This window comes from Mastigoproctus giganteus, chromosome 13 (genome assembly GCF_048544385.1).
Source record: "Mastigoproctus giganteus isolate SK-2022 chromosome 13, ASM4854438v1, whole genome shotgun sequence".
In the NCBI taxonomy this organism is placed as follows: domain Eukaryota; kingdom Metazoa; phylum Arthropoda; class Arachnida; order Uropygi; family Thelyphonidae; genus Mastigoproctus; species Mastigoproctus giganteus.
In genome coordinates, this window is record NC_143587.1 from 7,990,538 (window position 1) to 8,018,350 (window position 27,813).

General features: G+C 40.4%; 1 protein-coding gene across 1 annotated transcript in view; it reads left to right on the forward strand.

The window, feature by feature from the left end:
• Set2 (SET domain containing 2) overlaps positions 1 to 27,813 on the forward strand; it is a 434,699-nt gene that overhangs the window by 95,849 nt on the left and 311,037 nt on the right. The window contains exon 3 of the mRNA XM_090387799.1: positions 19,355 to 19,483. Coding sequence (XP_090243925.1) covers positions 19,355 to 19,483 — 129 coding nt within the window. The remainder of the gene's footprint in view (positions 1 to 19,354; positions 19,484 to 27,813) is intronic.

Genomic DNA, 27,813 nt, shown 5'->3' on the forward strand with positions numbered 1-27,813 from the left:
ACTTAGAAGAGTTTTGTGAGAAAATGATCAAGCATGTTGGCGGCATGGTTAGGATTGTCTGATATTCTGGTAGGTAAATGAACAATCTGTGCGAGGTCATTAGTAATTGCAAAAGCATCAGCATCTTGCGACTAGAAAACAAAATCCATCTGGAGTTGTGAATATGAAAATCACCAAGAAAAATTACCTCACTGTGAGGATAGTTGGATTGGAGAAAGCTAAGTTTCAAGTCAGAGTTCCAAGTGATTAGTGGAGTTGGGAGAATGATAGTGGCAACAGGTGAATTTGATGGAATATGGTAAAGAAATTTTAAGCCAGAGGTGTTCGAAAAGAGAAGATTCCAAATTACAAAGTCTCTGACAGGAAATATCAGAACAAACATATGCACAAGTACCACCTTTAAAGCAAAAGGAGTCAGAGTAAATAATTCAGTTAACTGAGATGAGCAGTGGTTGAATCAACTAACAGTTGGGATTCTGTCAGAAAATATACATGGGGTTTGGCAGACTATAAGTGGAAATGGACATCATTGAGATTGGAACTGAGACCATATATATTTGTGTAATGAATGAGGAAGTGTTTGGGAGGTTTAGATGTTTTTCCAGATAAGTTTGTTCTATTAGTTTGAGAATTCTTGATAAATTCAGTAGTAAGAAAAGATGGGGAAGACATGCTGTATGAAATTCTTGGATATAGCATACACATGGCAAGAATATACCCAGCCTTCTGACATAATGTGACCTCGACTATGCCCGCACACGCACGCGCACACACAGTTTAGGGGGGAGCTCTCACCTGTGCAAGTTCAGATATGTAAAATTCACACATGTATGCTTGCTCAACATTCTTTTCTCATAATCGCACACATTTACTCACACGAAACGTGTGCACACACATTCAGACAGCTACAAGCACGAACACAAACATTAGAGGGCAAACAGAGAAAACAGTATTTTTAGATGTTGCAAGATCAGTTTATTTATACTCTTTTATGTATAGCACTCTGTCACAACCTCATGCATGCACACACACTTTTAGTCATGTACACATATAAGAACATATGGCCCCGAGTGCCAAGCGATAGTGTCCAAGCGATTTTCCTAAGTGATATATAGTGCTCTTACTAAGTGATTTCGTTATATTTTCTTTCCAGTGCTTTTCTCATCCTTATTTCTTTATAAGTGGTTCTGTACTTAACAGGTCCTAAGTAAGAACCCAGAAAGGAAAATTACCTTTCTTTTCCTAGTATATTTATTAATTTTCGCACTAACAAACTAACCTCTCCAACCGCTTGGCCACTAGGTGGCACTGCTCCTGCCTCCACGTGGCGGGGCTGGAAGTCTGGGAGAAGAAATCCACTCTCCCAGGACAAAAAGGAGCAACGATGGACAAAAATAAACAGTCCTCGTGTGGATCTTATGATTCAGAACTGGACAAACATAATCCAGATCATGACGACACAAATGTATCCCATGCTAAGAGACAAAAAAAAGAAGGAATGGATAAGATCACACCACTCTTTCTAATACTACACTCCTCCACAGACCAACCACTGAGTAAGCTGTCCCCATTTTTGATACAGAAATGTCTCGAAAATGTGGCTGGCCCTCCAAAAATGGTTCGGCGATTAAGATCCGGAGATTTATTGATCGAAATGACAGAACATCGACATGCTGAGAGGCTATTGAAAATATCTACTTTCGGTGGAATTCCCACGAAGGTTACCCCACATGCCACCTTAAACTCCTCTAAAGGGGTAATATCAGAGTGGGATTTATTAAACGTATCAGAGGATGAACTTGTGCATGAACTAAGAGATCAAAACGTAGTACAAGCCAAAAGAATTGTGATTAAAAGAGATGGAGAACCTGTTCCCACACGCACGGTGATCCTAACATTCAAAACACCAAATCTGCCTTCTTCTATTAAAGCTGGTTATCTTCGATGCCAAGTAAGACCATACATTCCAAATCCAGTCCGGTGCTTTAAGTGCCAAAAATTTGGTCATTCCCAAGCTGTCTGCAGAAGTGTAGCCACTTGTGCTATGGCGCCTCCGTAGCCAGGTGGGAAGGAGCAGCAGTGCGTAGCACACGCTTCTTGATTAGACCGGGGTTCGAGCCCGTCACCACCAAATACGGAGGATGCGGAAAGGTCATTCAGGGAATGACCACCGCATATCCCGGAGCAATATGGCCTTAGTTGCTAATGCTCCTAAAAACCAAATAACAACAACAACCACTTGTGCTAACTGCGGCTCAAAAGAGCATACACACACAAACTGTAACACCGAAGTGCAAATTTGTCCTAACTGCCATGGTAACCACTCTGCCTTCTCTAAGGAATGCCCTCAATGGAAAAGAGAAAAGAATATTCAAAAATATAAGATTGAGCAGAAAGTATCCTATCAAGAAGCTAAAAAACATTTTGCAGTACCTGCTAAGTCACCTACATATGCTTCAGTTACCCAACGGCTACGCTCAGTAGAAACTCAGACAGACTGCTCAGTCCCTCCAAATATCTCAATATCTGGTTGGGCTAAATCGCTCCTCTCCTCATCAAAGGAAAAACCTACTCCTAAATATGCTACTCGAGAAGCAAATACTCCTGTAACAATACCTCCAGATAAGAAGCCTAATGAACAACCAAATGAACGAGCCAAGACTCCTGAAAGAAGCAACACTACTAAATTTATATCCGATACCATGGATATTGATGAAAAGATAGAAGAAGATGACTCAATTCTTGAGATTCATCCAGAGGATGACATTGACACCGGTAGGCCAATCTTCCCAAAAAAAGAAAAAGCAAAAGTAGACAAGCGCAAACAAAAAAATCCGCCGTAAGAAACCAAACCCTCCTTTTAAAACCAAACAATGCAGACAGTGATTCAATGGAATTGTCGCGGATTTCGTGCTAATTTAGATGACCTCTACGATCTGCTAAGTGAATATAAGCCCATCGCAGCATGCATACAAGAAACAAACCTGACGAATGCAGTATCTATAACAGTTAAACGCTTCACCATGTATAGAAAAGATAGAAACTGCTCTAATGCAGCACATGGAGGAGTAGCGCTGTTAGTAAACTCTTCAATTCCCTCCAGACCTGTTCCCTTGCAAACACCGTTGGAGGCAGTTGCAGCCCGTATCACCATTGGCATAACGATAACATTAGTCTCATTGTATCTGTCACCAAACCACGCTTTCACCCTTGCTGATTTAGATGACCTAGTAGGACAAATACCCGCTCCTTTCTGTATTCTGGGCGACTGGAATGGCCATAACCCTCTATGGGGTTCTCAACAACTTGACTGCAGAGGGAAAATAATTGAGAAATTCTTGGATAAACACAATCTAACTATTTTAAACACAGGTGATCACACATATGTTCATGTACCATCTGGCTCAAGCTCTGCCATTGACCTAACAGTATGTTCTCCAACAATATTTCCTCTCATAGACTGGACAGTTACTGACAACCCTCTTGGTAGTGACCACTTTCCGATCATCTGTAATTTCTGTACAAGTTCTCCTCCGATCAACAGAATTAGAACAATTTGGAAATTTGACAAGGCCAACTGGGCTAAATATCAAGAAATAGCTCATTTAGATTCCACTATCATTGCTACTGAGAAGATCGATTCTGCAGTAAGCTATATCACAGAATGAATAATGACAGCAGCTGAATCCGCTATCCCGAAATCATCATTTAAAATCTGACTCCATCCAAAAATGTGGTGGAACGAAGCATGTAGCATTGCTAAAACTGAAAGAAATAAATCCTGGAATCAGTTTAGAAAACATCCAACCACAGCCAACCTCCTACAGTTTAAAAGAGCAAGGGCTAAGGCTCGTTTTATAAGACGGATAAGTAAAAAAGAAGCATGGGCACGCTATGCTGCCACAATAAACAGATTCACAGATACTGCTACAGTCTGGAAAAAAATCAAACGTATCAATGGCAAATACCCACTTGTTACTTCCCCAATTCTATTTCTGAAAGGAAAGGAAATTTCTGAACCCGAAGAACTTGCTAATGCATTTGGCTCGTCTTTTGAATCACTCTCAGCTGTTTCCGCCTATGAACCAGCCTTTCAGATGCTAAAACGCGATACAGAAAAGTATAAACTGAATTTTAATACCGCTCTCCAACATTCATACAATCTGCCGTTGACCATGACTGAATTGCTTAATGCGCTCACAAAAGTGAAAAACAGTGCTCCAGGTCCTGATGGAATTTATTACTCAATGATTTCCCATTTAAGTGAAAGATCATTAAGTGCTCTCTTACTACTCTATAATAGAATTTTCTTAGAGGAATACTACCCCACCAGCTGGTGCCATTCTTATGTGCTAGCCTTCCCGAAACCAGGAAAAGACCACACAGATCCAACAAACTATCGACCTATCTCCTTAACAAGTTGCTTGGGAAAAACAATGGAAAAAATACTTAACACCCGACTAACGTGGTATTTGGAGACTCAAAACATTCTGAGTCCAAGCCAGTATGGTTTTCGGAGAAGTAGATCGACGCTCGATCTCATTATTAAAGCAGAAGCAAATATACGGAATGCCTTTCTAAGAAATGAGCACTTTGTTATGATATGCATTGACATCGAGAAAGCATTTGATACAACTTGGCGTTATGGGATTCTTCGGGACTTACATAAATCTGGTCTTCGGGGTCATCTCCCGAAATTCATCCAGAACTTCCTATCTAACAGATCCTTCCAAGTCCTCTACCACTCGTCACTTTCTGGCACATATGTTCAAGAAGAGGGAGTTCCCCAGGGCTCAGTGCTGAGTGCAACACTTTTTGCCATCAGGATCGATTCTATAACTAATAGTATACCTAACACAGTTGATGCATACCTGTATGCTGATGACCTTGCCATCTCATGTCATTCTCAGAATATGCGACTTATTGAGAGACAACTACAAGTCACCATTAATAGAATAGTCTCTTGGGCCAAAAACAATGGCTACAGAATTTCTAAACCGAAAACAACTGCAGTACACTTCTGTCGTAAACGTACATTGCATCCTGATCCAAACCTCCAGTTAGACTCCCATTCTATTACATTTCAACCAAGCACTCTTTTTCTTGGTATAACACTTGATAAAAAATTAAACTTCCTTGAACATATAAAATATATTCGTACCAGCTGTCTTAAGAAACTAAATATTCTCAGAGTAATTTCCTCTATGTCATGGGGTGCAGATCGGTACATGTTGCTACATTTATACCGCTCATTAATTAGATCCCGCTTAGACTATGCATCTCCTGCATACGCCTCAGCCAGGCCAAGTGTACTGAAATGGCTTGATCCCATTCATCATAGTGCACTTCGAATAGCACTGGGTGCCTTTCGTACATCTCCCATATTAAGTCTATATACGGAAGCCAATGAACCGCCACTAGACCTTCGGCGACAAATTCTTCTCCTAAATTATGCTGCGAAAATCAGCAGCTTTCCACAACACCCGATATGGCAATATCTCTTCAGACCAAAATGGGAAAACCTCTATCGTACTAAATCACGTATCAACAAACCATCTGGCATTAGGCTTCAAGCTCTAAACACTAGCTGGGGACTCAGCATGAATGACATAATGCAGGATACTAGCATGCAAATCCAGCCATGGCAAATACCCACGATAGATATTGAAAAATACTATCAGAAATGGGGAAAGAATAATCTTCCAGATATTAACATCAGACAATTACATCTGGCCCACTCAATTCAGTTTAGCAGTTACGTGCAGCTATATACAGATGGATTCAAGACTGCCAGTAAAGTTGGTACAGCTGTAGTCCTGCCGGATGCTATCATCGCTAAACAGCTCCCTTCAGAATGTAGTAATTTTACTGCTGAGTTGTATGGTATTTTACTAGCCCTGGAGAAAATAAAAGAAGCCTCATATACTCAATCCATAATCTATACCGATTCATTAAGTGCTGTGAACTGTATACAAGGTAAACACCCCAACAGTCATCCTCTGGTACAATAAATCTGGACTCAGTTAATGGCAATTCATGCACGTGGTCACCGCATAATTTTTTGTTGGATTCCTGGACACTCTGGAATCCCAGGAAATGAACAGGCAGATTTAGCTGCCAAAAATGCTTCCAATCCTATTTCTTCCAATTTCAGGACACCTTATGTTGACTTTAAATCCATTATACAGCAGACCTCTAAAGAACAGTGGAAACATATATGGGAAAAAGAAACAAATAATAAACTTTTTGAAATAAAGAAAGAACGCAAACAGTGGCGATCCAGTCTAAGGGAAAATAGAAAAGAAGAAACTGTACTGGCGCGACTGCGCATTGGTCACACATACCTCACTCACAGTTATTTATTAAGAAAGGAAGATGCCCCACAATGCAGTAACTGTTCATGTCCACTCACTGTAAAGCATATCGTTATTGAATGCCCACTATATTTAAGACAACGAAAAACTGCTTTCTCCTTACTTTTCAAAAATTGCAATCAATTAACACTACGTAATGTTCTAGAAGATCGTCAAGATATGGATGACATTTTTGTTTTCCTAAAATTGATTAATAAATACCACCTTATTTAAATATTTAAATTTTTATCAGAATCAGCATCAACAACAAAGACATACTAGTCAGAAATCAGTGCATTATAGCCATAGTTGCTGATGTACCAACAAACCTAACAACAACAACAACAACATAAGAACATATAATACTCACATAATACACATGTATCGGGGCAAGCACACCACATTCACACATGCACAAACCCCTCCTCCCAGAGGTCAAGCTGGGAGTTGACCTCTGGGGGGGGGGAATGAAGTTCAAGGAGGATCAACTTGATGGGGTTTGGGATAACTGTTAGTTAGTACAGGTGAAACCCATTGTAATGCAATGCTCAGGGTCCAAAGAATTACATCGGATATAAGCAGGATCGCATTAAAAAATTCTGAAGTTCAAGGAGGATCAACTTGATGGGGTTTGGGATAACTGTTAGTTAGTACAGGTGAAACCCATTGTAATGCAATGCTCAGGGTCCAAAGAATCACATCGGATATAAGCAGGATCGCATTAAAAAATTCTAGCCATTATTTGGCATTCAAACTTCTTATGTACTATCAGTTTTGCTCTTGTTTTTTTTTTTTGGGGTGATAATTGCAATACTATGTCTAAGAAAAATCACACACAGAATAATAATGGAAATAATATGCAATTGCGTTGTTTCAATCTTTTATTGATGCATTCTACAATATTTAAAAAAAAACAGTATTCATGTTAAATATACATAAGCATGATAAATATGCACCTTTTGAGGGTTACATTTGTGTTTTAAAATTAACAAATGGTCGAAAATTTGGGCTCTAATTCATAATGCGCTCTGTATTCTTTCAACTACTATGTAGACATTAGCAAACAAACTTTTGCACATATTAGTCGTTACTTTCAAGTCTCATTTTTTGGAAAAACTGTATCAAGGGTTGACTGTTTCATTGCGTCTCTTTGTTTCTTTTTAACAATTTCAATAAGGCACTTTAACTGTAAAATTGAAAGGGACTTTACCTTTTTTTGTTTCGAGACAAACAAGTCAAGTTACAAGTTATTTATTATTGTTATGAAAATCAAAGGATGTTGTGCATATTCACGTTAAACTTAGGATATCTCCACATTAATTCAAAATTACCTTCAGTGACTTAAAAACATGTCTATTGATGAAAAAGGAGCCATGCTTAAACAAAATCTCATTTAAGGGTTTCAGCTATATTATTTCTAAGGACAGCAGCGAAGATCGGTTCAATATTTTGTTTCATTCTGTCTGTGTGTGTGTCTGAAATATTTCTAGGCATATTTGGTAAAGACTACATACTAGCTTTGTTCTGTAATAAAAAGGTCTTCATGATGTCTAGGTAATGGGCAGATTCTTAAAATTAAGACTCCAGAGGTTGTCATAGTTTGGTCACTTATACAGCAAACACTGCCAATTTTCACAAACACCACAGGTACAAACTGGGTCATTAACCAGGCCAAACTGGTGGAGTTTGAGCTTAAAGGACCCATGTGCATTTATGATGAAAATCATGTGCAGTCCTGGAGAGAATCATTTAGGTTGGTTTGGAGAAACAAAAGCTACATTTGGTAGGATTCTCCTAGTCATCTCTGCCTTGGTGGACCAGTCCCAGTCTGCTTGCCATTGCTTAGTTAATTCAGTTAACTAATTCTTTTTCTTTTTATTTCCCTAGTCAAATTGGCTAGGTCTGGTGTTGATACACAGGCATTGGGTGGGTATGGCTTTTCTGAGCCTGTAGTACAGTCCTCTGTGTGCTATTTCCAAATCCAGGAGATGGGAGTTTTTTTTTTTTTTTTTGTAGACTATAATTTACAGGAAAGACCATATGAAGGAAGGTTGTTCCAGAAAACGGCAGTTGAATGAATGAACAAGGAAGATGAAAAGTTGGTTCTGTGATTTTGAAGTTGGACGGTAAATGAATGTTGGCTGGTGGTGGCACGTGTTCGGACTGTTTTGAAAGAGAGAGCGGGAATTATAGAAACCAATTCAGAAGAACAGTGCCCGTGGAAGTATCTGTAGAAAAGGCATGCAGCAGAAACAGTACGTCTATGAGACAGCGAGTGGAGAGACTCTGTTAGAGAGGAGTCATTAATTAACCTAACTACCCTCTTCCGAATAGAATCTAGAAGCCTGAGAGAGGTTTTGGGAACACCACCCCAGATGTGGGAACAATATTCAATGGTAGGGTGGATTTGTGATTTGTACAGAGTGAACAGCTGTTTGGAAGAAAAGTAATGCCGAGAGCAAAAGAGAAAACCAACTTTTCTAGATGCAGAGGAAGCAATATTTGTAGTATGCTTGTGCCAAGAAAGATTACAATTCAGGGTAATTCCCAAAAGAGATATATCATTTTGCCTAGAAATCGGAGTGTCACCAAAGATAAGCATAGGAGCAGAAGAATCCTTTTTGCAAGATATAAGGCAAGACTGAGTTTTAGAAGGATTGAAATCAACTAAGTTGTCTTTGTCCCACTGAGAATTACCTGGAGATCGGCATTTAAGGAATTGGTAGCAGACTTTCGAGAAGTTGAAGCTGATTGTGCAGGGCAAGGTTTCTCAAAATGGAAAGTGGAATGCAATGTGCTATCATCGGCAAAACTGTGGATAGGATTTCCAGTCAATGGAAGGTCATTAATGTGCAAGAGAAAAAGTGGGGGGAAAGAACTGAATCTTGGGGGACACCATCATTAGTGGAGAAGTTAAAAGACAGAGAGCCATTTACCATCACCCTCAGTAAGCGATCAGAGAGAAAACTTGATAACCAATTACAAAAAAAACAGTTGGAAAACCATAAGATGGAAGATTGTTTTGAAGACCTTTATGCCAAACACGATCGAAAGCCTTTGAGATGTCAAGAGCAACTGCTTGTGTTTCACCAAACTTTTCCATTGAATTTGTCCATAAATGGATAACATAAGCCAGAATATCACCAGTGGATCGACACTGACGGAATCCATACTGGCGATCGTTGAGCAGGCGGAAGGTTTCTAGGTAGTTTAAGAGTTGTCAGTTAATTGATTTCTCTATTAGTTTAGAAAGAGCAGAAGTAATTACAACGGGATGATAATTGGAGAGGAGGATTTGTTGACCTTTTTAGGAACTGGTTGGATATGAGCAAATTTCCAAGCAGAAGGAAAAACACCTTTGGAATAAGAAAGTGAAAAAAGGCGGCAAAGAACAGGAGTAAGTTCAGGAGCACAGGTTTTGAGAACAAGAGGAGAAATGCCATCAAGACTTGGAGCTTTCTTAGCATCAAAATTCATCAAAATTCTTCTTACATCCTTTTGACGGAAGACCACAGGGAGTGAATGGAGTGTGTTGGGAATGGTGGGAGGTGTTTTACCAAGATCATTAATACATGAGTTGGAAGAAAAATGGGATGCTAGCATGTCAGCTTTATCCTTGGCTGAAGTGACAATAGAACCATCTAGTTTTGACAGAGGTGGGAGCAGATATGGGAAAAGTTGCGGCCAATAACTTTGGCAAGAGACCAGAATGCTCGGCTACCATTAGGGCAAGAAGCAAGTTTTATACTCTTAGCCTGTTCAGACTCTAGTTTGGACATATTAATAACTGCTTTACGATTGTTGCGAACTTTGTTGTAGGCAGAAAATGAAACTGAAGATTTGGAAACCAGCCAGTTATGATATGCAACATTCTTCTCTTGAACCGCCTTAGCACATTTATTGGAAAACGAAGGTTTAGATAGAGTTTTTAAAATGGAGTATGGGATAAAGGATTCCATACCTACAGAATAATTTCACTGACACGATCTGAGCAAATGTTGACATCAGAAGTTTTGAAACAGTAATCAGACCAAGGAAAAGAAGAAAAGAAGTCTTGCAGGTCATCCCATTTTGCATTCTTGTAATGCCAAAGAATACAAGGTTGGGAATAGCCACAAGATAAAGGCTCTATTGGAGAAGAGACAATCACCAAGTTGTGATCTGAGGTGCCTAAAGGACCACTCACTTTGGCCGTGTACTTAGAAGGATTGTTTGTGAGAAAAAGATCAAACGTGTTGGCTGTATGGTTAGGATTGTCTGGTATTCTTGTAGGTAAATGAGAAGAAGTGGAGAAATGCCATCAAGACTTGGAGCTTTCTTAGCATCAAAATTTGTCAGGGTAATCCCCAAAAGAGATATATCATTTTGCCTAGAAATCGGAGTGTCACCAAAGATAAGCATAGGAGCAGAAGAATCCTTTTTGCAAGATATAAGGCAAGGCTGAGTTTTAGAAGGATTGAAATCAACTATCTGTGCAAGGGTACCTACAAATACAAGGTAGGGGGTACTCACAGTGCAGCGAACTCTGTCAATAGAATGGTTCAAATGTTATAGTCAATAAAATGGTTCATTGAATTTATTTTCCGTTTCTTTCCTCCTGTTCTTTCTATTAATGTCTTATGGAACCGTAAATTTTTATCTATTACCTGATCTTGGCGCATTATAGCCTTAGTTGCTAATGGGCCAATAAAAATCGAAACCCAAACAACCTTATGGAACCAGATATTAGCTGCATAGGAAATGAGAGGGATGAAGACTGCTTTATGTGATGTTTAGTATTTTCTTATTATGACACCAGTTAGCATGGGTGATCATGGAGATTAATCCAACATAACTTTATAACTAAAATTTTTAGCTATATGTTCAACGGGGGGGGGGGGGGGAGGAATAAGAGCTTGTTATCAAAAATGATACCAAGATATTTTAGGTCTTCCATTCTGACAGAAGTGCCATTATTTTTTGTAAGTTGTGCTCTTCTAATGGTGTCTTTTAGGAGGATAGTTTTGTTTTATGTGGTGAAGTTTTTAATTTATGGACTTATGTCCAGTCCTGCAATTTTAGTAAGGCAGTATTAGCCAGATTTTCCAATTCTCTTAAGTTTATTAGCCCTCACTATGATGATCAGATTATCAGCAAAGGCAATAGATTTAAGTCCATATTCAGGAACTCATCAATTACTATGTACAAAAGAATGGACTCAGTCAGAGCCCTGGGGACAGCCTTTTATAATGGTTATCCTTTTTTTCCTGAAATTTGGTCACGACTATTTGCTTTTTTGTTCTCGAGGTAGCTACAGAAAAGAGGTTCATGGACACCTTGGCACGGCTTAACCTTCTGAGAATGTGGGCCACCACAAAGTGTTGAAGGCACCAGCAAAATCTACAGAGATGACCAGCAGATATTTCTCCTCTGTGCTGTTGGCTTCATTAAGTAGTCGTTGCATTGCATCCTCAGTTCAGCAGCCTAACTTAAAGCCACACTGTTCTTCTGCTTATATTATTAGATCACTACCAGAGCTGATCTCGGACAGTAGTCTAGTAGCTGGCATAAAATAATTCTCTCTAAGATTTTACCAAGCACTGGTAGCAAAGCTATATGCCTGTAAGATCTGGGCTCTGTGGTTGGCTTACAGAGATAACCCTAAGTGGGGTTGTTTCCCTAAGGTGGGGAACAGCTGCCTAAGCCAATCGGTTATTGAATAGCTGAAGAAGTTGATAAGAGAAGGCAGCAGAAAATTTATTGACAGCCTCCATTTCCAATGGATCATTCATGAACACTTAGCTATAATTATGAGAGCATCCTTGGAGGTGATCCCTGTGCATTGGAGAAGTGCAAATATATCACTAATTCATAAAGGGGAATGAAAAAGCAACATGTAATTACAGACCTGTTAGCTTAACTTCTGTTTCAGGAAAATAATGGAATCACTGATTAAAGAAGTAACTCAAGACTGTTTGGATAGGCATGCAATTATACTGCAATCACAGCATGGATTTGTGAAGGGGTGGTTTTGTCTAACCAATCTGATAGGTTACTATGATGCAATGACCAAGGAACTGGATGCAAGAAATAATTTTGGCATTGTATACTTGGATTACAGGAAGGCTTTTGATACTGTTCCACATTACTTCAGTTTGTTGTACAAACTGAAGCAATGTGGCATTGCAGGCAAGTCACTGCAATGGATAAAGGGATGGTTAAGTCGAAGAAGAGAGAGAGATTATCAGTGGGCACTGCTGTTTGTGGACTAATGTTATTATTTGAGTTCTCCAAGGTTTAGTGCTGGATCCATTGTTGTTTTCAATATTTATAAATGATACTGAGGAATGGATATCAGTCTTAATGTTTGCAGATGATCCAAAGGTTTGCAGAGTGGCCAATGATGGTCATCGGTGCATCAAGAATTAGGGAAACTGGGTCGATGGGCTGAGAAATGGCAGTCGAACTTTAATATTGACAAATACAAGGTACTGGTTGTGGGTAGCAGTAACTGCACATGGGTAGAGTAACTTATCAACTGTGTGGTACTACACTCAGGGTAGTGGAGAATAAAGAAGACCTGAGGGTAATTGTGCAGGCATGCTGCCAGGACAGCTAATGGGGTTTTGTCAATGATATACAGAAACTTTGCTAGTAGGGATAAGGAGGTGATTATCCCTTTGTATAAAGCCATGGTTAGGTGGCATCTTGAGTACTGTATACAGGACTGGAGGCCTTATTATTATTGTTGTTGTTCTTATATTATTTCTCCCTGATTGGGGGATTCCACTCTGTGACGGGTACTGCTACTAAGTACATAGGGTGGTTGTAATGTCTGGTGTTACTGTCGGTCGAGGAAATCTCTGACTATCCTACAGGTGTTCAGGATTGCGACTTTCTGGAGTTCCTTGTAGGTGTTCTCTGGGAGACCCATTGCTGCTAGGCTGCTATGTAGAGTCTTTGGTACCATACCGGTTGTTGACACGATGATTGGGATGATTGATACTTCTTGCATATGCCACATCTCCTTGATCTCATGTCTCAGGTTCGTGTATTTCCTCATTTTTTCCTCATGGGTTTTCTGGACATTACTAGTGTTCAGCACTGCTATGTCAATCAGGTAGGTAGCCTTTTCCATCTTGTCCACAAGGGTTATATCAGGTCTGTTGTGTGGGTTGGTCTTATCTGTTATTATGGCGCGGTCCCAGTACAGCTTGTGAGTTTGGGTCTCTAGTACTGCCTGGGGTTTGTACTTGTAGTATGGTACACTTTCTTTGGTCAACTGGAATTTCCCCGCTAGCTTCTGATGTATTATCCTGGCTACCTGGTTGTGTCTATGAGTGTACTCAGTCTGGGTGATCACCTTGCACCCCGCAGTGATGTGTTGGATCGTTTCTGAGGTCAGGTGGCATCGTCGACATGTGTCATCTGACAATCCGGGCTCCTCTGCGATGTATTTTCTATAGTTTCTGGTGTTGATTACCTGGTCTTGGATGGCCAGCATGAATCCTTCAGTCTCGTGGAAGAGCGTCCCACTTGTGAGCCATTCATTAGAAGTAATGTTATCAATGTGATCTTGATGGAGGTCATTGTAGTGTCTTCTTTGCTCATATTTCTATCTTCGTTTCTTGTACCGTTTGGGCAGGAGGGGTGTCCTCGCTTAGGTTGAGTGGGTATACCACTTATCTATCTTCCTTATGGCCTGGTGGAGTGGTGCTGTGTTGTTCTCGAAGTAATCCTTCAGGTTAACTATCGCTGTTTTCTGTTGTTCTGTCAGGTCTATCGGGCCCCTTCCTCCCCCTTCCGAGGTATTGTTATTCTGTCCACTTCTGACTTCGGGTGGTGTTGGTGACTCTTGGTCATCATTGTCCTTGTCTTTCGCATAATATCTTCTAGCTCGGTGTTAGTGCAATCTATGGCCCTGAATGTGTATGTTATTACTGGAGTTGCATAGGTGTTTATGGCTTTAACTGTGTTCCCTCCATTCAATTTTGCTTTCAGCAGGCTTCTGAGTCTCTGAGCAAAGCAAAAGGCTCAAGCTAATGGGAGTGCTGTGGCTCAGGGGAGAACTGAGGGGTGGCAGTTGCCCTCTGAATTTGACCTTTTAAAATGCACTGATTGCATGAAGTTTGTGGAGCAATCGGGTAAGGGGCATGATATTGCCATGGGGGATGCCTTTGTTTGTGCGCGCAAGGAGTGTAACAAAATTAGATGACAACTCAGCGTTGTTATGGGCCTGTATGAGAGCTTGAAGGACAGGGTGGATTCCCTCTAAGGATCTAAATTCAGGGGCCCATCAAGCTCGGGCTGCCAACATCAACGCCAGAGCTTGCACTTGGTCATCACGCAACACAGCGGCAACTGCCAAGGCAGAATATGCTGGTCCCACAGGAACTAGTAGTTGTTGGTAACTCTATTGGCAGGGAAACGGGGAACATGCTTTGTAAAAATGGTTATGGAACAGGACCAGGGTATGTCTGCCAGGGGCAAAGGTTGATGATGTTGTAGAACGGATATCATCTTTTAAGGGCACAAAAGGTGATATAGTTGTATCATGTTGGCACTAATGATATTAAGAGTACGAGACCGGCGGAATTACTTAGCAAGTACAGGTCACTGTTGAAAAAAAGCCGTGAATTAGGGTTGAATTTGAAAGTGTCTGCAATTCTGCCCAGACACGATAGGAGGGAGTATATGATGAGAGCCTTGTCGATCAATTCGGCCCTGGAAAGATTGTGCAAGGCTCAAGGGATAGAATTTTTTTTCAGCCTGGTCTGTACTTGTTAACAGGAGAGACTGCTTCTACAGGGATGGGATACACTTAAATAGAAAAGGTGCAAGAATATTTGCTGATGCTATCGAGGCAGTGTTAGGTGGGTCGGAAAACTGCTAGCTTGGAGGGGATACATGGACTGATAGATTAACAGTAGCCACTGGCAGAGGTGAAAGTGATTCTTGCACTGCTTCTATTGGAATGAGCAGAAGCCTGGAAAATAAGATGCAGGATATTTCAGAGACTGCTGGGAGTCATTGCAGTACAAGTAAACACATGGGTTGTGTTAGGGTAGCTAAGAATAGGAACAGGTGCATGTATACTTGTGTGTACACCAATGCTAGGAGTTTGGTAAATAAATTTGATGAATTTGAGGTATTTCTCAAAACATCAAAGGCAGATATTGTTGGAAAATCAGAGACGTAGTGTCACACAGATATAAGGAATGCAGAACTGGAATGGGGAGTGCAATGTGTACAGAAAGGATAGACAGGATAGGAAGGGAGGAGGGGTTATGCTATTAGTTAAGAAACACATAAAATCCAAGGAAGTGAAGCCAGTCGACATCGCTGGACAGTGCAGTGTCGAGTCAGTTTGTTGTGACCTAAGCATTGGGAGATCAAAATTCAGAGTAGGAGTGTGCTATAGGCCTAATGACTCTGATGAGTATAATAAGAAACCGTACAGGGAAATAGAGTGGGCCAATAAATCAGAGAGTCTTATAATGGAGGATTTTAATTTCCCAGATATTACTGGAATTTTTGGGTTGGTCACTCAAACACTAGCAAGGCTTTTGTGGATTTATTGGATGATTGTTTTTTACATCAGCATGTTCGGGAGGCAACTAGAGGGAGTAATACTCTTGATCTGATTATCAGTAGTGATTCTTCATGCATTAAGAATCTGCAGATAAAGGAACCACTAGGTGGCAGTGATCAGTGTGCTGAAGTGGGATTTACTCAAAGAGGTAACTACCATCAGGGGTAAAGGGAAGGGTTTTTGCTTTCATAAAGGCGACTACGATGGTCTGATACAGTATTTAAATTCTGTACAGTGGGACCAACTGATGATGTTACCAACAGCAAATTCAAAATGGGAAGCATTCAAAGAAATTATCTTGCTTTACATACCAACTAAGAAATATTGTTCAAGGTTTAGGCTTAAATGGATGTCAGATGAACTAATGAGACATGTGGCAGAGAAGAAAAATGCATGGGATACATATAAATTAACATGTGACACAGAAGCCTATGATAGATATAAGCTGATCTGTAACCAAGTTACAAAGGAGGTTAGGCAGGCGAAGGCAGGTTACGTGAAATCTTTGGCAAAGGATGCAAAGAAAAACAGCAAAGAGTTCTTTACTTATGTAAACTAGAAGGAAGTGGATGAATCAGATTGGTCCACTTGATATCGATGGTACAAAGGTTGGCAAGGTTGTTAAGGACACTACTGACGCTATGCTGCTGCAGCAGGATCTGGAAAGGTTGAGCAGATGTGCTGAGAGGTGGCAAATGAAGTTTAACATTGACAAATGTAAAGTACTACAAATGGCAACCCCAGAGCAATTTATCAAATCTGTGGTACTACACTGACAGGGGTAGAGAATGAAAAGGACCTGGGGGTAATTGTGCAGGCAGATATGAAGTTCTCTGAGCAGTGCAGGTGAGCTGCAAGAGTAGCTCATAGTGTCTTGTCAATGATATACAGGAATTTTTTAGCAGAGATAAGGTAGTGATTATTCCCTTGTATAAGGCAATGGTCAGTCCACACCTTGAGTACTGTATACAGGTCTGGAGGCCTCATTTCAAGAAGGATGTCAAGCTGCTGGAACGAGTACAGAGAAGGGCAACAAGATTAGTGAATGGAACAAAGTTTTGCTCTTACGAAGAAAGGCTTAAGTTTTGCAAATTACAGTGTTTGCAGACTAGGCACCGGCGAGGTGATCTGATAGAGGTATATTTAACCCCAGGGGCTCACATCTGGTGAGTATGGGCTTGGCACACCCAGGGTCCTGAGCTGGATATCATCATTCTTCTCTTCTTGGTGATTCCTTTTCTATTTCTCTCTCTCTCTCTCTCTCTCTCTCTCTCTCTCAGGGTAATAGAGAAATTTTTTTTTGGCCGGTGCAGCATAAGCCTCAGACTTCCTTGCACCATATGGCTATTAATAATAATAATAATAATAATAATAAAGCCTTGAATATAGAGGTATATAAAGCCTAGGCATTTGTAGGTCTCTCCTTGTGTCATAGCTTCGATCTATTTACCAGTCAGCAGCTGGTAGTTTTGGCCAACTAATTTTCCATGGTGCAGTGTGTGGGTCTTGCATTTTTCTAGACCAAATTCCATCCTGATGTCCTTGCTGAATTCTTCGGTGATCCGGAGTAGTTGCTTCTCGTTGCCGCATAGAGCTTGATGTCATCCATGTACATCAGGTGGGTGAGGGTGTACAGGTTCTTTCTTCCTTCTTTGAGGTTATATCTGTACTTGCTGCTGTTGAGCATGATGGATAGTAGGTTGAGTGGTAGACAGAACCATAGTGGGCTCAAAGCATCTTCCTGAAAGATTCCTCTTCTAATGAGGATTGGCCTGGTTGTGATGTTCTCAACCTTAATGGTGGTACTCCATTTTGCCATTGTTGCTCCTAGGAAGTTTGTCACTATCGGATTGACCTTGTAGATCTTCAGGGTCTCTGTTAGCCAGTTATGAGGTATGGAGTTGAAGGCCTTGTGGTAATCTATGTAGGCCGTGTATAGGTTACTGTGCTTCTTGAAGGCTTGCTCCATAACTGCTGCATCTATGGTTAATTGCTCCTTGCATCCTTTCTGCTGTTTGGCCATTATGTTCTGACTCTCTAAGTGGTCTGATATCTTCTTAATTATGCAGCTAGTGAGGATCTTGTACATAGTTGGGAGGCATGTGATTGGCCTGCATTTCGCCTGGTTTCTTGTATCTTCATCTTTAAGCTTCAGATATGTGACTCCTTCAGTGAGAAACTTCGGGATTGTCTCCAGGTGCCTTATCATTCGAGTGAACGCGCTCTGCTAGGTGCTTGTGTGTGCGTGTGCGTGTGTGTGCAGGTGAGCTTCTTGTACCAGTAGTTGTGTATGTTATAAATTCCCAGGGTTCGCCATTTGTGGATGTTCCTGCTCGACTGTTTTACTTCTCAAATTTCCCACTCTCTCTCTTCTCTTGTATGTCCTTCATTTTCTTCCATTCTACTTCTATCCAGGGTGCTTTGCTGTTATGTCTTACTTCACTGCTCCAGATATTTCCCCAGAACTCTTTGAGCATCTTTTTACCGTTTCCTGCTTTCTCATCTTCGCCATTTTATTATTATTATTAGCTATATGGTACAAGGAAGCCTGAGGCTTATGCTGCAGCAGCAAAAAAAAATTTCAGAATTACCCTGAGAGAGAGAGAGAGAGAGAGAGAGAGAGAGAGAGAGAGAGAGAGAGAGAGAGAGAGAGAGAGTCGGGAAGTAGAAGGGAAACACCAAGAAGGATGTAGATCTGCTGGAATGGATGCAGAGAAAGGCAACCAGCATGCTGAAGGGAGAAAAACAACAGTGCTCTTACCTAAAAAAAGGCTTCAGTTCTGCAAATTTTTAGGGTCTTGAGGTGCTTCCCACAGGTGCTTGGGAAGCACCTGTGGGAAGATCAATTGAGGTGTTTAAAGCCTTCAATGGTTCGAGTAATCTGAATGATAATGGTATGCTTCCACTTGATGAGACTGCACACATGAGGGGCCATAAATTTAATTTGACGAAGGATGGTCGCTGGATAGGTGTGCAAAAGTTTGTCTTCAGCCAGCAGGTGGTTGATTGTTGGAACAGGCTCTTATCTGTTGTGAAAGGATATGGGTTGAGCAAATTCTTGGATGGGTACGACGGATGATCAATGTTTTTTTTTTCCCCCTTTTTACTAGTACTCTATAACGTTTCTTTCTTGCATCATTTGCCAATACTACTACTGCTACTACTATATATTCTTGAAGTTTCTAACTTTTTGTTTTCTGAAAGAATTTTTTTTTTTTTTAAATAAAACTGCTAACAGAACCAGATTTTCAGAGCCAACATTAAACTGGTGAATTAATAGGTACATACTTTTGTAATATCTATATTTAAATGTGTATATTTTCCTGATTTTTTGTAAAAGCTTAGCCTGGTTTTCTTTTTTCTTTTTCTCTCTCCCTCCCTCTCTTTTTTTTTTTTTCCTTTTTTTTTTTTTTTTCTGATTCTTCCCCAGAAGGAGGTCTAAGAGTAAAAAAGAAGTACGTCGAATGGTCTGTGACTGTTCCCTAACTAAAGAAGAACAAGAAAGAGGTATCCTTGGTTGTGAAGAGGATTGCTTAAATCGCCTCTTAATGATTGAATGGTAAGTATATAATCGATTAGTTCTCAATTGTAATAGAAACTTAGCCATTTTTCTCTACAACATATGGCAGAAATGCTTAATAATAATGTATGGAGTGCTTGCTACCTGGGAGTCAAAAGTACCGATGGATCTGATATTTGGGTGACACTGAAGTCAAGTGGACCTAATTTTGGCAAAGTCTCATCAGTCTGCGACACTAAAATCCTCTACTTGCACCTTCACAATGGTGGGACTGTTAGTAACCCTAGGTATAACTCTATGTGCAGGTCCTGAAATACAACCCTAGTACACTGTAGGTGATCCATGTGCGATCCAACGTAAGCAGCAGTCGAGGTGTTGCGCCTACACCACATGAAGGAATGCCTCCCCTCTGTGTTACCAGGCAATACTAGTTGATGACTCTCATCAACCGGTGTAATACCACCACTTTCCTTATTGGAAGCTTAAAGTGGTGGAACCCATGTTTTGTCTCCAGAGCAGAGCTCCACCAAATCCCAATCTCTTCTGTCATGTAGTATGATTGATGTCTTTGAATTTATGATGGACAACATGGTAAGATCCAATCTTCCTTATATTTTGAAGGTACAGCTCTAAAATGTTGTTCGCATGCTGGCTGCTAAATAATCCACCTGAACGATCCTATTAGTAACTCTCTAGGAGGCTTCCAGATCAGCTAGTGTATAATTTTTCATCCTCTTCTCTGCCAGATGTTGACTGGAGGTCGACCAAGTAGTGTGTATGGAAAGGGCATTGTACTACCGAAAAGATCTAAACTTCCCAAACACTTCCTCTTTCATATCACAAAGATACGTGGTCTTAGTTCTAATCTTAGTGATGTCCATTTCCACTTACCATCTGCCAAACCACATGTGCTTTTTATGACAGAATCCCAGTTATCGGTTGATTCAACCACTGCTCATCTGAGTTGTCTGAATTATTCTCTGTATGGTTCCTTTTGCTTCAAAGGCAGTACTTGTGCATATGTCCATTGTGATATTCTCCATCAAAGACTTTGTAATATCCAATCTTCTCTACTACATTCTGTCAAATTCACCTGTTGCCTCTATCATACTCCCAACTTCACTGATCACTTGAAACTTGGCTTTATCCACTCCACCTTTCCTAAAGTGAGGTAATTTTCATTGGTGATTTTAATGTTCACAAATACAGTTGGCTTCCATTTTCTAGTTGCATTTACCCAGCTGGTTGATATTAGCATTAGTAGCGGCACACGATACAAGAAAGCAAGCTTATGCAGCATCAGCCAAAAAAAAAAAAGCTCTGATTTTATCCCTCCTGTGCAGTTCAAATACCTGTCCAGCTCAGCCTTAAATTTATTTAGGCTATCAACTTCCACAACAAAAGATGGAAGTCTGTTCCATCTACCCACCAATCAACTACCCACTGGCTAAAGGCAAACTTCCGCACAGATACTGAGGCTTTTGCAATTACTAATGACCCTGCACAGATTGTTTATTACCTACCAGAATACCAGACAATCCTAACCATGCAGCCAATACGGTTGATCCTTTTCTCACAAACAACCCTTCTATGTACACGGTTCAGGTGATTGGTCCTCTTGGCACCTCAGATTACAAATTGGTGATGGTCTCTTCTCCATTGGAGCCTTTTTCTCGTGGCCATTTCCAACCTCATGTTGTTTGGCATTACAAGAATACAAATTGGCATGAACTGCAGGATTTCTTTTCTTTTCCTTTCCTTGGTCAGATTACTGTTTCAAATCTTTTGATGTCAACATTTGCTCAGGTCGTGTCAGTGAAATTATTTCTGTAGGGCTGGAATCCTCTATTACACACTCCACCTTAAAATGTCATCCTTTATCTAAACCTTGGTTTTCTAATAAATGTTCTATGGCTGCTCAAGAAAAAAAAAAGTTTCATATCATAATTGGCTTGCTTCCAAACTCCAGGTTAATTTTCTGCCTCCACCAAAGCTCGCATCAATTGTAGAGCAGTAATTAATCAGTATAAACTAGATTTCAAACAGGCTAAGAGTAGAATTGTTGCTTCTTGTCCATATGGTAGCCAAGCATTCTGGTCTCTTGCCAAAGCTATTGGCCGCAACTTTTTCTCATCTCTGTTTCCACTTCTGTCAAAACCAGATTGTTCTATTGTCACTTTAGCCAAAGATAAAGCTAATCTACTGGTATTTTGCTTCCAACTTGTGTATTGATGATCTTGGTAAACCATCTCACACCAGTCCAGTACACTCCATTCAATGCCTCCTGTGGTCTTTCATCAAAAGGTTGGCAGAAGGATTTTGAACAATTTTGACTTGAACACTTGCTCCTGTTCTCTGTCACCTTCTTCAATTTCTTATTCTATAGTTGGGTATTTGCTCATATCCAGCTAGCTCTTAAAAAGGGCAACAAATTGCTCCCATGCAATTATTGTCCCATTGCACTTCTACTCTTTCTAAAGTAATGGAGAAATCAATTAACTGCCAACTGTGAAACTATCTAAAAACCTTCCATCTGATCAGTGATCACCAGTATGGATTTCGTCAGTGTTCAGTCACTCACTAGTAATAATCTGGCTTATGGAACCCAGCTATGGACAAATTCAGTGGAAAATTTTGTGAAACTCAAGCAGTTGCTCTTGACACTTTGAAGGCTTTTGATTGTGTTTGGCATAAAAGTCTTCTAAATAAACTTTCATCTTATGGTTTGCCAACTGTTTTTGAAATTGGGTTTCCAGTTTTCTCTCTGCTCACTGCAGGTGATGGCAGATGGCTCTCTGTCTTCTAACTTCTTCGCTAATGCTAGTGTTCCCCAATCTTCGGTTCTTTCTTCCACTCATTTCCTCTTGTATATTAATGACCTTTTTCCATTGACTGGATGTGGGTATGGTGTCTGATTAGTTGTGGCGTCCCTTTGGGCTCCGTGGTGGGTTGGGAATCCGAGCACTGGACCAATATAAAAACACTTATGAATCCTGATAAAACTCTTTCTTCTAGGGCCCAGTCTGGTCCATAATGAAAACAGTACCTTAGAGACAGACAATGCCACAGCAGCAGAGACTACAAACTGAAGTTCTGTCCCATTTCCAGGTTTTTTATCATGCATTCCAACAATGTTGGAATGCATAATCAGAAACACTGAAAAATGTTGTCCTTTTTCATTCAGAAGGGTTAACAGGTTACCCTAAATCTGCAAAAGGCTTTGTTCTGGGGACCTCTTAATTGAAACCAAAAGTGACAGGCATTCCGGGCACAAATATGGAGGATGCGGAAAGGTCAGGGAATGACTACCACATATCCTCGGAGCAATATGGCCTTAGTTGCTAATGCTCCTAAAAACCAAATAAACAAAACAAACAAACAAACACTCCGGGCAACATCAATCAGAGAAATACCAATTACCACAACGCCATATAGAACTCTAAATTTATCAAGAGATGTCATGTCAGAATGGGACCTCCTTAAGATTAATGAGGAGGAAACCTATCCAAACTAAAGCCACAAGGAGTGATAGCTGTTAAAAGAATTTCTGTGCATAAGGATGAGAAGTCAGTACCAACTAGAAACTTCACCCTTGCATTTAATATTCCAACGTCTAAAAATTCAATAAAAGCAGCACACATAAATTGCAACATAAGGCTATATATTTCAAACCATTGCAATGTTTTAAATGTCAAAAATATGGGCATTCGCAAGTGGCCTTTCAAGGAGCACTTCCCTGTGCTCTGTGCAGTGCTAAAGATCATGAAAGCAATGCATGTAAAGCCACCAAATCCTCTTGTGTTAACTGTGAAGGTGAGCACCTTGCATACTCAAGGGCATGCCAACAGTGGAAACAAGAAAAGCAGATACAACGATTCAAGGTAGAGCTTAATATTCCTTATCAGGAAGGAAGGACACTGGTAATGGCAGTAAGTAGTAATAAACCCACATATGCGCAGAAAGCTGCAAGGAAGCAATCTTGGAATTCAAACATATAACAATCTCACCTAAAGAATCTTTTGCTCCCATTGCACGCTACTTACTGAACACTCAAAAGCTTGTTCAAAACATCCAGTTAGCTGCACCTACTGCTCCACCTCTACGTAAACAAAATATTACGGAGGAAACAAAAAAACCTGATTCACTGCCTGTGTCAAATGAAAAAAATGGAGATAGAGGTAAAGGAAACAAACAAAGACGTGGTCTTGGAACTTTTTGCAGATGAAGATATAGAAACTGGACAACGTCCAATCTTCCCCAAAAAGGATAAATTCAAGACTGAGAAACTAAAGCCCTCAGCCCTTTGAAACCCCACACACGGATCCACCAAATCTGAGTAATGTCCACTTTTAAATTTCTGCAGTGGAACTGCCGTGGTTTCTGTTGAAACAGAAGACATCAAGGCCCTACTACATAAGTACGAGCCAACATGCTTCTGCTTACAGAAGACATATTTAAAGGAAAACGAGAACCCTCGTATGCGTAGCTGTTCTGCCATTCGGAAAGGCAGAATTGGGAATGGACCTATCCATGGAGGAGTCACCATGCTTGTGGGTAACCATACCCCCTTTCAAACTATGCCATTGACTGCCATGGCCATATGTCTTTCAGTAAGGTTTCCTCTCACTCTGTTTCAGTAAGGTCTCACTCAATCTGTTTGCCACCTGGGAATGGCATACCTCAGGCAGACCTTGATGATCTCATTAAGCAATTTTTTACTGCTAAAGAATTTCAATGGGCATAGTACTCTGTGGGGTAGTGCTAACATTAACGGAAAGGGTAGGATTATAGTGATTGCTCGAAAACAACTACCTTGCCCTTCTAAATGTGGGGCCTAATACCTTTTTCCACATGGCTACCTGTATGTTTACTGCCATTGATCTTTCCATCTGCTCTACTTCCCTCCTGCCTATGTGTACATGGGAGATTGGAAAAAACCTTTACAGTCGTGATCACTTCCCCGTGATATCCACACTTTATACAGTGGGAGACCATGCCATCCGTCTACAATATCACGATGGTAGATCAATCAACCTGACTGGAATGCCTTCAAACATCTGGCAACATTTAATACAACCACAGTCAGCCAGGAGCCAATTACTGATGCAGTGAAGTACATCACAAAAAGTATTGTTCAGGCAGTATCAACTGCAATTCCGAAGACATCAACTCAGTTCCCATCATTTCCGAAACACTGATGGAACGAAGAATGCACAGCAGCAAGAAAGGTACAAAGGGCATGGGAGATATTTCGTTGATATCCCACCACAGATAATCTAATAGCCTTTAAACGTGTGTGAGCAAAATCACATTACTTTAGACGTCAGAGTCAAAAGGAATCTTGGGTCTGTTTCACATCTTCCATCAACCAGACAGCTTCACCTAAGCTCGTTTGGGACAAAGTCTGGAAAATGAAGGGCAGATACACATTACATGCTATGTCAATCCTAGATTATAATGGATGTACAATTGCAGATCTAACTGCAACTGCTAACACTCTAGGGGAACATTTGCCAAAGTGTCTTCCGAAGTCTAATTCCCACGAGTTTCTGGCCCTGAAACAAAAAGCTGAAAAGCAGCATTTGAAGCTAGCTTCTAATAACTAGGAGACATACAATCAGCCTTTTACAGAATGCGAATTGAAAGTGACACCATCTCTGTCTCATGTGATTGCCATTGGGCCATATGACATACATTGCGAGATGATCAAACATCTTTCATCTGAATCTATGGACTGGTTGCTCTGTCTGTTCAACAGAATCTACCTTGAAGACCAGTTTCCTGACACCTGGCATAAGGCAATCATGCTTGCCTTTCCCAAGCCAGGAAAGGATCCAAAATTTCCAAACAATTACTGTCCAATTGCTCTGACAAGCAGCTTGTACAAGGTAATGGAAAGAATGGCCAATGCACCCCTTATGTGGTATTTAGAAGCAAATGACCTCCTTTCCAAAGTAGTGTGGCTTCCTAGGGAACAGGTCAATGTGCTACCATTTAATAAGGTTAGAAACATCTATTCAAAATGTTTTCCTCAAACATTGAGTACCTGGTGTCAATTTTCTTTGATATGGAAAAAGTGTACAACATGGCTTGGAGATTTGAAATTTTAAGAGATATCTATAATCAAACATCTGGTGTTAGGGATCATCTAGCCCTTTAAAAAATTTTTATTGAGCTGCTCATTCCAAGTTCCTGAGGTGCCTCCGTAGCCAGGTCGGCAGGAGCAGCAGTGCTTAGCACATGCTTCTTGATTAGACTGGGGTTCGAGCCCATGAGCCACCAAATACGGAGGATGCGGAAAGGTCAGGGAATGACCACTGCATATCCCCGGAGCAATATGGCCTTAGTTGCTAATGCTCCTAAAAACTAAATGACAATAACAACCAAGTTCGTGTGGGGTCTGCTCTCTCTCAACCTTTTCGCCAAGAGAAAGGGTCAGTTCTGAGTGTTACGCTTTTTGCTATCAAAATGAATTCTATTACTGAACAACTTCCTCGAACTGTAAACAGTGCCCTCTTCTTTGGTGACTTTCTCATCTTTTGACAGTCATGCAACATGAGGGTTATCGAAAGACAATTCCAAAAACGGCATTAACCACGTCAACTCATGGGCAATGGCTAATGGTTTCAGGTTCTCATTGCAGAAAACTGTTTTCGTCCACTTTTGTCCAAGTTGACATTCCTTCCACATATCCGTCAGCTAAGGACCAAGTGCACAAGTGGACTGAACCTCCTTCGTGCCATCTCATCTAATAATTGGGGAGCACGTGGATGATCTTTACACCACCTCTCGTACACTGTTCCGATCTAAACTATGGGTCCCAAGTATACTCATCTGCTAGAGACAGCATACTACGATGGCTAGACTTAGTTCATCACCGAGCCACCCGTATTGCTACTGGAGCATTTCGAATATCACTTGTCCATAGTTTATACATTGAAGCAACTGAACCACCCCTCTTGCTTCGAGAAATGGAACTGTCACTAAAATATACCATTAAAATGAAATCCCTGCCAGACCAGACCACCCCACGTGGACATCCGCTTTTGAGTAACGATGAGAAAATCTATATAACATTTATCAGACTGCTAATCGTCCTTTGGTATTTGTGTCCCAGAGCTGCTCAGACAGCTGAATATTACAACAGACAATATTGCTGAGTCACTAAGGTAACCCTGTTCCACCCTGGCATGCTCACCTTTTGCCATGTGACTTCTCCATTCGTAATGCAGGAAAAGCCAGAACATCACCATCTGGCTGCTTTCCACCAGTCTGCTCACTCTGATTTCTTGCCTGTCTTCACCAATGGCTCAAAATCAGAATCATTCATGGGATCTGCTATAGTCTTCCCAGACAGTACAGGAATCCCTCGGTTAGCGCAATTAATTGGTTCCGCAAAAATGACGCGCTATACGAAATCGTGCTAATCGAAGTTAATGATCAATACAAAAATAGCCTAATTCGTTCCAAGACTTACAATATACCAATCAATATTTTGAAAAATACTTTTTTTATGGCAATTTAATGTACAGCAGTATAAAGCAAAGGATAATTATAAATATTTGCAGTACAGTAATCAAAAGTTTATTGAAATTAAAAAATTACAATATATAACTCACTTTATTTCTTTGTAAAATATTTCAAAAGGTTGTTTTGCACAGACTTCTCTTTCTTCCTTTCATCATAAATTCGCTTGTATGGATACACATCTTTTTCAATGTTCCTGCGAATTTGCATACTGCGCTCGATATTTGGGTCGAAAATTTGAAACAACTAATCATCCATGATTAGTTGTTTCAAATTTTCAGCTGCACAAAATGTTCCTTCAAGTTCTTTTAATGTCAACTTCTTTCCTTGAACATTTTCTTCCTTGCAAATTTGCACCTTGTCATATGCTCGTTCATCAATATCAAGGAGGTCAGAATCACTTAATTGTTCTGAATGTGATTCCAGTAATTCGCGAACATCACTGTTGTCGATTTCATCAAAGCCTAGATCTCTTCCAATATTTGTTATTCATCAATAACAGTCTTGACATGAGTGAAACTAGAGAAATTATTTGCACAATGTGGCAAAATATGTTTCCAAACTGCTCTCATTTTGCTGGATGTTACTTCAGACCATGAACCATGAATATTGTCTATTGCTTTCCTGATGTAATTTCTTCAAAATTCAACTAAAGAAACCGCACCATCTCCAGTTGTTGCTTCAGTTGCTTGCGCAAATAATAGGCCTTAAAAGTAGCGATTATGCCTTGATCCATAGGCTGTAAAAGATTTGTCGTATTTGGAGGTAAAAAAATAACTTTCACATTTTCACACCAATCAGAAAGTGCTGGTGGGTGGCCCAGGGCATTGTCTAAAATTAAT